Source organism: Empidonax traillii, unplaced genomic scaffold (genome assembly GCF_003031625.1).
Source record: "Empidonax traillii isolate 1590-97213 ecotype Southwest subspecies unplaced genomic scaffold, ASM303162v1 scaffold1226:size203360, whole genome shotgun sequence".
NCBI classification, from domain to species: Eukaryota; Metazoa; Chordata; class Aves; order Passeriformes; family Tyrannidae; genus Empidonax; species Empidonax traillii.
Genome location: NW_020956419.1, coordinates 98,875 through 114,898, shown reverse-complemented (window position 1 = coordinate 114,898; position 16,024 = coordinate 98,875). Strand labels below are relative to the sequence as shown.

General features: G+C 56.5%; 1 protein-coding gene across 5 annotated transcripts; it reads right to left on the bottom strand.

The window, feature by feature from the left end:
* Positions 1 to 283: 283 nt before the first annotated feature.
* Positions 284 to 15,475, bottom strand: SLC16A1 (solute carrier family 16 member 1). Of its 5 annotated transcripts, none has more exons than XM_027905973.1 (5): positions 15,402 to 15,475; positions 6,664 to 6,921; positions 3,545 to 3,688; positions 2,232 to 3,089; positions 284 to 1,829 (listed from the first exon to the last, which is right to left on the bottom strand). In XM_027905973.1, exons 2-5 carry the CDS (start codon positions 6,878 to 6,880, stop codon positions 1,555 to 1,557), a joined length of 1,494 nt encoding a protein of 497 aa, XP_027761774.1. In that variant the 5' UTR covers positions 6,881 to 6,921; positions 15,402 to 15,475; the 3' UTR covers positions 284 to 1,554. The 5 variants fall into 5 exon arrangements, with proteins under 5 accessions (XP_027761774.1, XP_027761773.1, XP_027761775.1 ...); XM_027905972.1 differs by lacking the exon at positions 15,402 to 15,475 and adding an exon at positions 14,968 to 15,165; XM_027905974.1 differs by lacking the exon at positions 15,402 to 15,475 and adding an exon at positions 14,998 to 15,165 and having other exon boundaries at positions 6,664 to 6,923.
* Between the last annotated feature and the right edge of the window lie 549 nt (positions 15,476 to 16,024).

The following is a 16,024-nucleotide window of genomic DNA, read 5'->3' as shown; positions in this document are numbered from 1 at the left end:
TTGGACCAAAACAAGGCCCAAAGTGGTCCAGGGACCCCAGGATAGCTCCCTCAGAAACACCTTCATTTAACCAACCCCTTGCTTGGTTTCAGCTCCCATACAGCTGTGGTCCCACTCAGCTCCAAGGGAGACAGCACAGACAGACAGCAAGAGCATCTGCCCTGCCACAGCCCCACTCCCCTCTCCCCAAAACTGACCCTAAATCTACATCATCTGGCACACAGAAGTATGATTCTAAGAAAGAAGTTCAACATTTGATGGGTAAATTGTAAAAAAAAAAAAAAAAAAAAAAAACAAGTTTATTTGAAAAAACTCAGCCTCTTAACATGAATTCTGATCAACGTGTACTAGAACTTGAGAGCCATTAACCTGCTCCACGTACATTGAGATATTTTCCAACACTAAAAAATAAAAAATAAATACATACAAATTCATTCCTCCCCCTTACGTGTCCTAGATGTGAGAGGTTCGGCATCCACCGCCTGAAGATCTCAGTTGAACAGAAGCAAGTAAAAGAGGTTTCTCTAACAAGTAAAAGAGCAAAAGCAGAAAGTCTCAGGGATGTACCATCTCCACGTGCCCCACCACTCTGCCCAGGGTCAGGCACCCAAAACACTCGTGTGGGCGGGACGCTCTGGTGGAAACCCACCCCGTGGAGGGAGAGGGTGGCACAGACTCACAGTGGAATCAATACCAGCACCCCAAACTGAGCCCCCCCATTTCACATCACCCAGTGTGGGGTTGAAAAGAGGCACCATTAGGGCAGAGAGAGGAAGCAGGGGAGACCCCCAGCCCTCCCCAAAGAGGGCTCGGGCACACCCAAGGCTGCCACGGCCCCGGAGCGGGTAACGCTGCTCGGCCAGAACAACAGCCGTCCTTCCTGAACCTGAATATCCCATGAGAGAACAGCTACAAAAACAGGGACTTTAAAGAACTACAGTAGCTAAAAAGTGTTTTCAAAACATACCTAAAGACCACCTACAGAGCCAGGAGGCACCGGGCACGGGGGTCGAGGAGCACCTTGCCCCGTGCCCGGCTCTCCCCCCTGCAGAGGGCCTGCGGTAAGAAGCGTGTGAAGCAGTATTCATCCAGGGCTGGCCCTGAAAGCCCATCGTGCTCCAACAAATCCAGTATCCTGCTTTTTATGGCTTTTTAACAACAAAACTCCCCTCAAAACACACGCATACAATCCCCGCCCACCCTCCCCAACCCCAAGCAGAATACAGAGCTAAAGCATGGTTTTAGAGTTAAGGCTCATCCAGATTTGACTAGATATGGAGACTGTAAGGCACATATTAGTACATTCATGTTACTGTTAAAAAGCCAAGACTATAAAACCCCCCCCTTGCCCCCCTGACACACACGAGGATACTGCATGTGTAGGCCTGTTACCTTTGTTGAACACACAGATGGAAAGACAATTCAGAGCCCGTTTAAAAATGAACACCTGGTTTAAACACTTCTCACGGCCGCCCAGCGCCAGCAGAGCCGTGCCCCGGCCGCCCCGCCAGGGCAGCAGCGCTTCCCCGACACTCCGGGATTGACACCGGTCCCTCACATGCGGCTCTCCTCCTCTTTGACAACATCCTCAGAGCTCTTCTGAGGTGAGGGGGCCACGTCGTTGTTTGCCTCTTTCTGCTTCTCAGGCTCGTCCACGTTGGTCTCCTCCTCCTTCCCTTCCTTCTTTGCCTTCTCCGCCTTCTGCTCCTTTGCCACCAGGCGGTAGTTGATGCCCATCCCGATGAAGAGGTAGATCCCAGCGATGATGAGGACGATCCCACAGGCCCAGTACGTGTACTTGTAGTCACCATACATGTCATTGAGCTTCCCTGAGGGACAGAGAGGGGACAGCTTAGCAAGATCCTCACAACCTGGGGCAGTTCTGGGGGTATGTTTCCAAGAGCAGCCCAAACCCATCACCCTCACCTACAGGCAAGGACCTCTCCCACATTCCTTTATCCCCACGCCAGGGGCTCAGCCCCCACTTCCTCAGCCATCTCTCAGATGCAGGGGTGGTCTCCTCACCCCTGCCCCAGTGCCAAAGGCTGCCCATTGCTCATGGGAATCTGCCACGGCTCAGCAAGGCCAGGCAGGACAGCCAGAGTCATGGAACTGTTAAGGCTGGAACAGACCTTTAAGACCATCAAGTCCAGCCATTAACCATGCACCACCACAGTGTCCACCATTAAAGCACATCCTCAAGTGAGTCCCTCGTGCACAGCACACCCTACCTAGCATAGGGGGTCCCAGAAGCACAGGGCAGCACTCCACAATGGTCACCAGGCCGACGGCACTGGAAAACCGCTGAGCTCCCACCAGGTCCATCAGGGTCTCAAACAGGATCGAGCTCAGCCAGCCAAAGGCAAAGCCAAAGAATCCAGCATAAATGCAGAAGCCAGCATAGCTGGTGGACATGGGGGCCAAGAGGTGGCAGACCCCGTTGTAAATCACAGAGATGGCGAAGAAATACTGGACGCGAGGTCTGATCCACTTGGTGTTTGCCACCAGTCCCATGGAAGGTCTGGCCACCATGTCCACGAAGGCCAGGATGGAAAGCAGGAAGGCTGCAGACTCACTAGGGATCTTCTTGCTCTTTGCATAATTGCTGAGGAAGACCAAGGGAGCAAAAAGCCCAAAGAACATGATCACATTGCCTGACAGATAGAGCAGGAAGCCCCTGTGCGTGAACAGAGACAGGTCCAAGAACTTGTTGATTGTCTGGAAGAAGGAGCTCTTCTCTTTCTTGCCCTTCCCATCGATGAGGTCTGTGCTGGTGTCACCATCATCCTTTTTCCCTGCCTTCCCAGCCTCCTGCTGTGCTTCCTTACTGGCCTCTTTCTGATCCGGCTTGGGGCCTATGGGCCGCATCAGGGACCCGGCCACGCAGCAGTTCAGCAGGAGGCCACCGAGGATGAGGAAGCTGCCACGCCAGCCAAATATGCCAAAGAACATCTGGTTGACGGGTGCCAGGGTGGAGAGGAAGACGGGGCTTCCCGCCATGGCCAGCCCGTTGGCCAGTGGACGCCTCTTGAAGAAGTACTTGCCGATCATGGTCAAAGCTGGGTTCAAGTTGAAGGCGAGTCCAAGGCCTGCAAGAGAAATGTGGGGTTGGGGACTCAGACACTAAGCCACAGAAGGGCTGGTGGGACAAGCAGGGTTTCAGTTGTGGGGGTTTCACAGCTCCATTTCCAGCTTGGAATAGTAGAATCATTAAGGTTGGAAAAGAATTTTAAGATCACTGAGTCCAATCATTATCCCAACACTGCCAGGTCCACCACTAAGCCATTTCCCAGTGCTACATCTACGTGTCTCTTAAACACTTGCAGGGATGGAGATTCCACCACTGCTCTGGACAGCCTGTTCCAATGCCTGACCACCAACTTCCCAACTGCACAAGCAGCAGTCAGCCTCTGCTGCCGCCTGGGGAGGAAGCACCGGGCAGCGACAGAAATCAGAATTTATGGAAGTTTACAGACATTCCTTAATTATCACGGGGTTTAAGACACTCCTGCCACTGCCCTGCTGGGGCAGAGCCACCACTTACCCCCTATGACCCCAACACAGAAGTAGAGCTCCTCCACCGTGTTGCAGAAGGAGGCTGCGATCAGCCCGCAGCCCGAGAGGCACCCGCCCGCGATCATGATGGGCCTGCTGCCGTACTTGTTCACCAGGATGCTGCTGATGGGACCTGGGGGACAGAGGAAACGCACCTAGGGTGAGTTATCTTTGCATGAGAGACAGGAGACACACAAACACAGAGGTACATTGCAGCTTTGCTGCCAGAGGGTTCCAGTGTTTACACAGTGATGCTTCACCCAGTGAGGGAACAGGGCTAAGGGGAAAGGGCAGGAGGAGATAAGAGAATCACAGAATGGTTTGGGTTGGAAGGGACCTTAAAGATCATCTAGTTCCAACTCCCTGCCATGGGCAGGGACATCTTCCACAGGTAACTCCAAGCCCTGTCCAACCTAGCCTTGAACCCTTTCAGGGATGGGGCAGCCACAGCTTCTCTGGGCAATCTGTGCACAGGGACAATTTCTTCCTAATATCCAATCTAAACCACCACAAGAGAAGGAACTGTTTAGAGCACAGAAAACTTTGACTTCTCTGAGCAAGTTGCCTTCTGTGGGCTGAAACAGGAGCTGCTTAGGCACCAGCTGCCCCCAAAAACAGAGGTTTGGGACAGGGTGAAGCCACTTGCCCTGTGCTAGGGGCTCTGCCCTGCCTGCAGCCACCTAACCACCGTGGGCTGGGGTCTCAGCAGCAAAGCAACTGCACAGCAACTGCCCATCTCCAGCCAGAGTTTTCTTACCAAGACCAGGCAAAATTGTGAGGAAACATCTGTGGGCACAAGTGAAGCTCCCAGGGCTCCCAGGAGGAACAGCACTGCCCCAGGAGAAGGGGTGCTTCTGTTTTCACTGCTACCCCTAAGGCAAACAGGACCCAATTGCCCTTTTAAGTGCTTCACTATCAGGAGCTTTAATCCAAAGCAAACAGTGATTAGATACTGCCAAGCATGCTCTACAGACACTAAAATGTATTTAAATACACTGGATGTTCATCCAGTGAATATTAACAGAGCCCGCTTTGCCATTAACAGACAGAGAGGTTGTCAACATGTTGTTCATGGATCCTCGGATGCTACTTGACCTTTTTGCCCAGTTTAAACAAAGCCTGGAGAAGGTTAGAGAGGCCTTGGAGCTGCAGAGGCTGCCCCCAGCCCCACAGCATCCTGCTCTCCGCACCCAGGGAGGTCCCCCAGGAACGGGCCATGGCTCTGGCCTCACGAGGGGGAGCGGCAGCACCCAGGAGGTGCCACATCACCCCAAGTCCCTCAGGCTTCCCCACAGAGCACTCAGCACTTTGCTCAACACTGGACCTTGAACTCAGAAACGTGATGCCCCTGGACAGAGTCTAACAGCACCCATGGCCTCTCCTCCAGTAAGTCCAGCCAGGGAGCAGCAGAATCCAAGGGCAGACAGCACAAAACCACCCAGCTGGGCAGTGCCAGGTGCCCTACTGCTCCAGTGCAGTTCAGACCCTGCAAAGGGTCTGGGTGGGGCAGCAGCATGGTCCTGCGCTCCAGCAGCTGGGGAATGAATCACAGAAAATCCTGAGTTGGAAAGGAACAACAAGGATCACTGAAGTCCAACTCCTGGTCCTGCACGGGACAACCCCAAAAATCACAACATGTGCCTGAGAGTGTTGACCAAAGGCTCCATGAGCTCTGTCAGACTTGGGGCCATGACCACTGCCCTGGGGAGCCTGTTCCAGTGCCCAGCCACCCTCTGGGTAGAAAAAAAGCACTTGGGCAAGTCTGGGGTACTTTCAGCATCCCTGGCACCAGCTTACAAGCAAGTGGTTCAAGACCAGCAGTTCTTGGAATTTAATGGCAACAGATCAATGAGGGCAGGAAAGACAGTGTGGATAGAGGGGGACAGGGGGACAACCATGACCCCAGGGCTGGAGGAGGCAGCTCTCACCCCTGCTGCCAGGCAGCTCCAGCCAGTGCTGCCCTCAGGGCACCCAGAGGAACCAGGTCTGAGCTATTAGGAGAGGAGGAATGGCCCAGATTGGGTCTCATTAAGGCAGTTACACGGTTTACAAGCTTGTTATAACACTGGAGCAGGGAAATGTGCTGGTCGCTTCGCTGGCTGAGCGAGGACAAAGCAGAGCCTGTTCCCTCCAAAGGAGAGGCCTCGTGCTCAGCCGGGAGCTGACGTCAGCTCCTTTGGATGCACAAATGCAGCGAGGCCGCGGGCACCTCGCCAGCTGGGGATGGCAGCAGGACAAGCTCCCATTTGCCTCTGAAGTGGCCACAACAGCAGGCTCCCAGTAAGAGTTTCTTTCAGCCCAGCACAAGGCCGTGTTTGCAGGCGGGTACAAGACCCCGGGGTCTGGAGACCAGGAGTGCCCTGCTTGCTCCTCAGCCATTAAAGACAAGCATAAAGCACACGGCTTGGGGATTAAAAGCCTTCAAAAGGCAGTTGCTGAAGGACAGGGGAGGGGAGCTGCTTTAGTTTAAGTGGGTTTGCCTTATTCTGCTCATGCCTCTGTACTTCCAGTGCACATTGCCATCCTCCAACAGCACGAGCTGCTCATGACACTGCTCGGCACCAGCAAGGAGGAAAAGGCAGCACGAGGCTTCAGTGCACTCCAAGCACAGCTGAGCTTACCAGAAAATGGGGACAGATCCCTAGACAGACCTGCTGTTTGCTGAATTTAAAAAAAAAAAAAAAATATCAGTGTCTTATCTAAAAGAAAGTGCCCCTGGGAGCAAGGCTCCCACACGTGGCACAGCAGCTCCCTGGCCTTCAGGAGGGTGCTGGGAGCAGACACAGAGTCCACAGCCCACTGTAACAAGGACAAGGGCAGAATTACACAAGTCGTAATTCCCCGGAAAGATTTTACTTACAGCTTTGCAGAGGAGGACAGATTAACCCGGTTTTTGCATTCTGGGCACTAAATAGAACTTTTTGAGCAACCTCTTTCAAGAAAACTCATTAAGGGAGGTTTTGCTCTCACATAAGGAGAGAATTCCAACTTTGCTAAAAGTTTTGGTTGTTTCACTAGAGCCAGGTGGGCATCACCAGCCCCAGCAGCAGAGCAGCATCCTGTGCTGTGACACAGGAGCACATTCACTGCTGCCTCCAGCCCACTTACCTCCTGCATACATAACAGCCAGCATGATGGAGGAGATCCAGGAGACTTTGCTGCTGGACGCATTGAAGATGACCTCAATCTCTTTGAAGAACACGGTGATGGATTTGGGGAAGGCATAGGAAAACCCAATGGAGATGAAGGCCCCGATGACCACGGCCCATCCCCATCCTCCTTCAGGGGGAGTGTATCCCACGGGGCCTCCGACGGGCGGGGGCATCTTGAACCAAGCTGGCGATGACTCAGTTGGGGTTCAAAGATCTGCAAGGGACAAAGTGTTGCCTCAGCTGAGAGCAGACGCTGCATCCCTGCTCCTGGCACACAACTGCACAGCTTGAGCACCCCACCCCGCAAGGCTGGCACAGCACCAGTGCCCCCACCACCTCCAGGAGAGCTGATCCAAGGGGTGGCAGCACTTGAGGGTCGCCAGCACACTGGGCCACCCCAAAAGAGACGCTCAGATTGCAGCTGGCCTTTAAGAGCTCCGGTCAGTATGCATTTATAAGGGAAAAATTTAAGATATGCCACCCTGACCTACACTGGAAAGGCCAGGCAGTGTCTGGGACAGCAGCAGCCAGGGCTCATCTCTGTGGGCAGAGTCCCCACAACATCTCCAGGAGTGAAACCCCAGCACTTCAATATCCCTGGAAGCCCTAGGCCACCTGGAGCAGGAGCAGCACACCCAGGTTATCCACTGCTGACACCAGGAGAGAAATAAGTCCCCACACATGAGCCAGGATACCCCTCTCTTGCTAAACAGCAGTCGGGTGTCACAGCACATCCACCATCCATAAAGGTCAGGAGTTGCAGCTAAACTTAGCCTGAGCAGTGACCACAGAAGGCTCCTGTATGGTGCCAGGGAAGTGGGAGGTGGATCCACATGGAGCAGCCCCAGCAGAGCCTGATTCCCAGGGGACTTGGCCCTGGCAAGGCATCTCCTGAGCCAGCTGCATCCAAACCCTTCTCCCCAACCGAAAGGCAGGTTTCAGAAAGCACCCAAGCGTAAAAAACAATTCACCTAAAAAGATGAAACCAGAAGGGATTACAGAACAAAATAAATGGGGAAATGTCACACAGTCTTGCTGAAGTGTGGAATCCCCTCAGAGAGGTTGAGCAGGGAGAGGCTGGTTGGGAGTGATCCAGAGGCCGTCAGGGTCGGGCTGCTCATAAACAGGCCCACGCTGCAGCTGCTGCACAGCTGGATCACAGTCCAGAGTCACAGCTCCTCCAAACCAAGGCTGCTCCAGCAGCACGAGCCATCCCAGGAAGAACCACAACCAGGACAGCTGCTCACAAAGCTGGGTCACAACATGCAGAGCGACAGGAAGCACCACCAACCCCACAACTCCTGTGTGCCCTCAGGGATTTTAGAAGACACTTTTTGACACACCATGGCCCTCCCCAGCAGAGATCGCCCTGCCCATACTAAGCACCCCCAGCAGAGGAGGGGACACTGGGCTCCTCCAGCAGAGCCCACCCCTCGCTCTGCAGCTTGCTGCTGAGGTTGGCACTCGAGGAAAAAGCCACTTTGGAGCCGGAGAGCCTTTCCCAGAGCTCATCCAGGGTCACACCAGGCACAGCGACACTTCAAAGCAGCGTGGTGCTGGCTCCGAGAGGTGCAGCCTCCTATTTATAGCGCGAATCCGCCCCGGCTCACGGCGATTACCATCTCATCCACGGCTGTTGACAAGCCAGCATCCACCTGGCACGTCCCCTGGGCACACAGCACAGCACTGCAAGCGCCTGCCTTTTCACTCGCTCCGTGTAGCTCCGACACACGTCTGATGCCAGGATCTGGGTGTCCCACCCGGAGCGCAGCCCAGAGCCACGGGGAGACCCCGCTCCCAGCTGGCACCGGAGGCACCAGCAGCAGTTACCTGATACAGCGCCGCGTTTGCCAGAGCCACCCGACACCTGGCTGCGCTCAGGTGATGCCCCGGAGGATCCACGCGAGGCGAGAGGAAGCCGAGCACGGGAGGCCGGATTCCATAAGCCGCTAAGACTGGTTTAGCCCGACCCAGACACCGGTTTCTCACTGGCAGGGTATTTTCCTGCATCCTGGCCAGTGCGACACATGACCATCACGAGCAGCTCCGAGCCACCCGCCGCTCCAACAAAGGAATCATTGACAAGACGCTGCCCCTGGCACGTCCGCAGCTGAACTGTGCCCAGGAGCCGGAGACCTTTTCCTCTGATTTCCTCTCCGCGACTCCCAGGGATGGCTGGACACTGGAATGAGCCCACATCAGGGCCTGGCTGCAGGTAGACCCCCGGGCCAGCACACCTGTGGGCACCCACCTGGCACCAGGGAAGGGAGGGAAGTGCCAGTGGCTCCTGATGCACTCTGGTCTCTCTGGACAAGGAGCAGCCCACCCACCCACCATGAGCACTGGGAATTGCTAAACATCTCCTCCCCACACTGGAGCTTCCACCACCTCTTGCTTTGAGTCACACTGAGCTTTCACGGCCTTCAGTGAACCTTAAAGCCTCATCCAACCACTCTGACTTATCTGAAATGTGTTGGTTTTTTTTTTTTTTTTTCTTTTTTAAAAGCTGAAACTACCAGGTGTTGGCTATAAAACCTCCCAGCAAGGAATACAATCTACTTGTGAGCACTAATTAAAACTACAGGCAATAAAAGCCATCCAAGGCAAGGGCTGGGGATTTTTCCCTTTTGCTCCTGAGACACATGCACTGGTTTAATTCCACCACTGATCCTGAGGAGCTCAACTGCTCAGGAATGACTGTGGCTTGGTTCACCTATTTGTTCTTCCCCTGCAAGCAGCATTCCTTCTCCTGTGGGTGCTGAGGTGGCATCTCTCTGTAAAATAAAAGGCCTCTGGCGGGTTAGACATGACCTCTCTTGCATTGCTGAGGCACAATGAAAAGCCTTCAGCTGAAGAAGGTTTTGAGACCATGAAGCAAGATTCCCAGAGCCTGACGCCAGAGGGTTTACATGGGGAGTTCTGCATGCCACAACACTTTTCCCTGACTCATTGAAAATCCTTATTAAGAAAGACCAGTTTTAGAAAGCTTATTCTCAACCACATTAAGGCTTCTTGCCGATTTCCTCCTTGCTTCCACACAGAAATAGTTTCAAAGGAGTGAGGGAAAAAGAAAATAAAGTACATGTAAGGCAGGCAGCCTAATTGGAAAGATTCCTCCCCTTTGCAAAAAGGAAAAAAAAAAAAAACTCAGAACATAGTTATGACATTTCCAGCTCTGTTTTGGAAGAGCTGCAACGTGTAAGACGTGTTTGGAAATCAAATTCACAGCTGCCAGGCAGCCAGCTACAGTTTGCCCTATTAGGAAATAAAATAACCATATTTGCAGTAATTAAGACTGATGAGACCGAGTAATGAGTGTGAGTATCACATCTGCTCCCTGCAAGAGTCCTGACTAATCCACAGGAATGGGTAGCCTACAGCCACCCTCCTCTGCACAGCGATATCGAGAGCAGGAATGGAGGCAACGAGGACGGTATCGCCTCGAAACAGATCCCACAGGAGACTAAAACCCTTCCATCTCCGAGGTCCCACGCACAGGCACTGTTATCCCTTCTCCAAAGGGGCCTGGAACAGGATGATTTCAAGACTTTTTAGTTACATAATGCAGCAAATTGCTGTGCTTTTCAAAGCCCGGATTGGCAGGGCTCCAGCACAGAAAGACAGAGGCTCACATTTATAAAGCGCTGAAAATGCCACAAAGTATTTCTGGGGCAAAGCCTTTATGAAAGTGGCCTCACACCACTCCTTTTTGGGGTCAGAGGAAGAGGGACGTCCCCCACCCACGCAGGGGCCGTGCCTGAACACAGCACACCTCTGCCTTTGCTTGCACATCCTTCCCTACTCGGGGCATACACAGCATCTGCTGCTGTGTGAACTCACAAAGCCTTTCCCATGCTCACAGAGCCTAGGACCTGGAGCAGGACAGCCAGGGAGCCCCAGTTCCCACTCCCACACCCCAACTCTATCCCAGTGTCCACACAGGTTTGTGCTACTGCCAGCAGAAGCTCACTCAGAACACCTTGGTAGGTGTGAAGTCCACAGTGACTCATCCCAGCCCTGCTGCCTCTGCTCCTCCTGCGCTCCCCCAGCTCCAGAGCAGGATGTAGCAATGCCTGGAGCGGGATCTCCACGGCAAAAAGAAGTCCAGGAATGTCCCAGCTCTACAGCAAACATTTGGGCTCCTTGTGCCTTTGGCCTGGGAATGTCAACAGTGAAACATCCAGGCAGGATGGGCACAAAGCTGCCCCTCACCAGCAGCACAGATCCCACTCCCTCAGGGTGCTTCTCCCTCAAGCCCCCAGCAGAGAGGGGGACACTGATCCCCGGGAGCCTGTTCCCACCTGCCCCATCCCAGAGCACAAGCCAAAGGAGAGCCTGACATTTATCTATCCTTCCCAGGAGAACCTCCCACAGCCAGTTCACCTCAACAGGCTCTTCCAGTGCCCAGCACAGGGCCATAAACATCCCACGGGACATTTGTCCAACACGGGGAGCTGGCAGACTCCCGGCATCCCTTCTGGTCCCTGAGACTGAACTGAGATCTCATGCTGGGGAAATGAAGGCGTTCACAGCCAACAACGCTTTTATAGCTTCAAACTTGGCCCTTTTCTGGCCAGAAACAAGACGAAATCGAGATTGTCAGGAGCTAATGAGACACCACTTTCACCAGTTTTAAGCGGGTTTAGGGCATTAAGCGCGGAGCTGTAATTCCAGCGAGCCCCCACAGCCGGGGTTTAACCTGGCAGCACATGGCCTACGTGACTCCCCGGAGCTTCCAAGGGCTCTGCACCAAGACAATGGTCGATTGAGGCCCCGCTCAGCCCCAGCCCTCGCTGCCGGGGTGAGGTGAGGTCAGCAGGGCTTGCTCGAGGCCGGCAGCCCGCACGGGCAAGCTCAAGGTTTAGGCCAGAAGCAGTTGGGCCCACTCGGTGTCTCTCCCCATCGGGGATGGCCAGAGCACCCCCAGACATGCCCTGGTGTGCCGGGCCAGCAGGCAGACAGACAGACAGACGCCACGGGGCACGGCATTGGCAGCTGCCCTCCTCCAGCTCCGCCGCCAGCACGAGCCCTGGCCTGCAGAGACACAGATCATCCTGCTCACCCTGCCGGGCAGCACCACGGACCTTCCCTGGACACCTGCCATGGACCTTCCTGGACACTCACCATGGACCTTCCCTGGACACCCGCCATGGTTCTCTCTGGCAAACACAGCCTTCCAACCTCCAAAACGCTCCCCAGAGTGGCACAGGCTGGGAAAGGCTGAGAGCTGCCCTGCAAAGTGAGATGTCAGGATGGTTTGTGGGCAGCTTTGGAGAAAAACAACCAACCAGATAGAGATGAGCAACTATTTCTGCCCAGCAGAGGAGCCCCCATCCAGGGATGTCATGCCTGGTTGTTAGTAGCAATTGGGCTCAGCTTGTCTGAGCAAGGACCAAGAGTCTTACTCTAGCATGAAGTCAAGCTCAAGCAAGTTAAAAGCCTAGCTTATTTGTACACCAGAGCCTGGCTGTGGCCATGGCTCTCTCAGAGCCCTCTCACCCAAAACCCTGTGGCCAGGCTGGTTACAAGAACATTACGTGCAGCAGCTCTTGCATGTCCTGTTGGCTTCAGCTCCAGGCCCAGCACCCAGATCCCCCTCTCCAACTGTGCCCATATTCCTAGAGAGAAAGATTCCCACAGCACCAGCTGCCAGCCAAGTGCCCCAGTCTGAGGAAGGGACAGGGGGTGCTAAGCCACTGTACACAGTCTCACGGTCCCACCCCGAGCACGAGTCGTGCTCTGCGAGGACACAGAGCTGATCCTCCCCGCACCAGCAGTGCTCAGGAACGCTCCCAGAACACCCTGTGCCCGCCAGGAAATCCTCAGAATGAGAAAAATGTGGTACGGAATAGCACCGGCATTCTTTCATCAGACACCCACACTGCCAGCCAGGGACAGCTCCCGGGGTCTTGGCAGAACAAGGGGCTGAAAACCCCTAAAAAGTCACAGTTGTCACAGTCCAAACAGAACTGCCTCTCCTTTAAGAGTAGGAGCTGAGCTTTGCTCCCAGCCACTGCCACGTTATCGCTGCCTCCAAGCCCTCAAACCAGGGATGAGGGAGCACCGGGATAGAGCTGGGAAAGGTCATATCATGAACCCAGCACTCAAAACAGGTTTGAGGCAGCACCTGGATGGAGGCAGGAAAGGAGGTCACACCAGTAGCACACGGGTGATTGTGGTTTCAGCAACTAACTACAGCTCCACATGGATTTTCTTTGGCTAAAGTACAACTGCAACTACACTGCAGCGGCTCTAAGGGCACGTTTGAAAGTGAGTCATAGCGATACAGCCGGTGAGAGGCTCCCACTTTCTTACAGTCACTGTTACAGGCTGATTCCAGAGAAGGAAATAGGAAAAGCCATAAAAGTGCAACAATAGATTTGCACTACAGCGCTTAATGAGATGCACCTCGCCTCCCGGAGCCTACGTGCAGCTTTGTAACTCCTCATAAAGGAGATATAAAACGACAGCATGAAAGTCACCGGGTATTTTCCACCTTTGCTGCCAGATAAATCAGGCCAACTGTGCGAAGTAGGAGCCAAACGAAAGCACATGCGACCATTCACACCTTTTCTAGGGAACACCTCTTGGAAGGGAAGGATGTTTCACACCTTCTTGAGGGGTCAGGATGGGCACAGGCACTCCCACGACTTTGGGGCAGGGAGGTTTGCCATACACCAGCAAAAGCTGTAGTTACAAGATCACTCACCCCAGCGAATCATCTGAGACTGAGAAAGCCCCTTCCCACAAAGCTACCAAACAGGAGCTCAGGGGGGTTCTCTACACACCCAGCTGTTCCCTCCCCCGGCCCATTTCTCAGCCCTGCTCCTTCCCTTCCAGACACAGCCAAGGAAACCTCAGAGCAAAAACACCCAGGAGAATCAGCCAGCACTAAATTACCTCACTTAGCATGAAAATGGGATGCCTGTGCACCACAAAAAGGCTTAAGGCTCACAGCAAGGCACAAAAACAGAATCATTAGACCTGGTTTCTTGTGATGCAACAGAGAAACCCCATCTTTTTTCCTCAGAAGGAACTTAAAGCACATGAGAGAGAACATGAGTAACCCTGGTGCAAACGGCCTGCTCTCACAGGGCAGGGTGTGAACCTGCAGAAAGGGTTCTGAAGCACTCAGAACATTTGCTGTGCCAGGGAAGGACAAATCCCATCTCTCCTGCTGCAGCTACAAGTGACCCACAGTTTTCTTCTGATCCTCTTGTTCGTTCTCATCCCTTTTCCTCAGGTCAGCTTCCAAACCCTCCAGCACTGCTCACCCTTTTGTGACACATTTGGGGGCCCTGCCCCGAGCCAGGACGCCCACCCTGGGCGAAGCACCCCCAACAGCACATCTGGAGCCGAGCCCCACTCAGCTCCCCGAGCATCTCCTCCTGAAGCCAGCAAACAGCTGCTAGAGGCCACTGGGCTTCAACCAGAGCAAGTAGGTGCCAGCTCGGGGAGCGTTTCGACAGCCCCTCGCTACCGAGGGAGTGTGAGCAACCACCAGCGAGTTCCAAGGGTCCGACCTTGCCACTGCCGATCACCGCAACACCTCACCAGCCGAGTGACAGCCCACCCGCACACCTGGGGGGTGGGTGTGCTCCTCACACACGTGTGGCACCGCCGGGACCTCCTCCTCCTCCTCCTCCTCCCTGAGCAAGGCATAAACAGGCGTTAAAGGCCCCTTTTTTGGGCTGGAGCCCCGCAGTCCCTCCTGCAAAGCCCGGCAGCGGTGCTGATGGAGCCAGGCGGCCCAACCACCCGCCCGGCCTCGAGCGCCCGAGGTGCAGCTCCGAGCACCTGCCCAAAGGAGCCGCCAAGGGCTGGCATGAGCGATGTGGAGCCCGGCCAGGGGCTGAGGGCTCCGGGAGCGCTCCCCACGCGGACGGGGGGGCACCCCAGCGCAGCCCAGAACCCCACACTCACCCCCGGCCGCAGGACACGGTTCCCACGCGGCTGCCGGGCCCTCCCTGCCTTTATCAGGCACCAGACACACGCAGTAATCGCCCTTTCCCTGCACCCCGAGCGCTTATCGAGTACCCTCAAATGGCGCGGAGGGGACCGTCCCGCGAGGCCCCGCGGAGCGGCCTGAGGGGCCGGGCCCGGCCACGCCGGGTGGGACGAGGAGCCCCTCGGGGTAGGAACCCCCTCCCCGGCCCAGGGAACCCCCGCCTGGGGCAGCTGGGCCACCCAGGACCCCCAGAGCCAACCAGGACCCCCAGGGCCACCACACGCCACCCCAGGGCCGGGCCCCGGCGGTCACCGGGAGAAGGACGCAGGGGGACCCCCGACCCCGGGACGCTGCTGCCGCTGAGGGAGGAGCGGGGGCGGCCGGGGCAGGGCGCGTGTGGGACCCTCACCACGCGGCCACCGCGGAACGGGGACAAAAACACGGCTTCCCTTCCCTCCCCCCCCCTCCCGGGGGTCTGAGGGAGCCGAGGGGGGGGGAGGCGGTGAGGGAGGGGGGCCAGAACGGCGTTTCCAACCGCCACGGTGTAACCCACCCGCCACCGAACCGAACGGCCACGGCGGCGGCCGCGAGCCCCGGCAACGGCGCGGGACCCTCAGCGGCCCCGGGCAGCGCGGGGGGCTTCCGCAGCCGGGGGAGGCTCCAGGAGCCACGGGGTGAATGGGGGAGGGGGTCCCAACCCCGCGCCCGCCCGTCCCGCCGCGCCACGTGGGCCGGCCGGGCCCTACCTGCGGGTGCCGCCACCGCCGCCGAGTGCGGGCGCCCCCGCCCCCGCCGCTATAAGGGGCGGAGGGGCCCCGGGGGCGGGAGCGGGACGGGCCCCGCCGAGCGCCGCCCCCCCGCGCCACGTGCGCCCCGCCGGGCCCCCCCACCCCGCCCCCGACCCCTGCCCGGCCCCGCCACCGGCGGGCCCGGCCGTGAGTGCCGGCACGTACCGCCCCGGCCACGCGGGACCGGCCCGCGCGGGGCCCCCGGTGCCGGCGGGACCGGCGATCGGGGCCGGGTGTGCCGGGAGGCCGGGCCGGATACGGCCGCCACTTTGCGCGGCAGAGCGGGACTTCCCTGAAACTTGTCCCACGGGGGTGACTCGGCGCGGCGGTTCCACCCGCGGCGCAGGGACGAGGGGGTGCCCTTTTGCTCCCCCAGTGCCAGGCCCGGCCGCTTCACCGCTGCCGGGGGTCCTGGCCCTGATCCCAGGGATCCTGGCTCCGTTCCCGGCCGACCTGGCCCCACTACAGGGGCTCCTGGCTCTGCTTCCAGGGGTTCTGGCCCCACTCCTGGGGGGTTTTGGCCCCACTCCTGGGGGGTTCTGGCCCCACTCCTGGGGGTTCTGGCCCCACTCCTGGGGGGT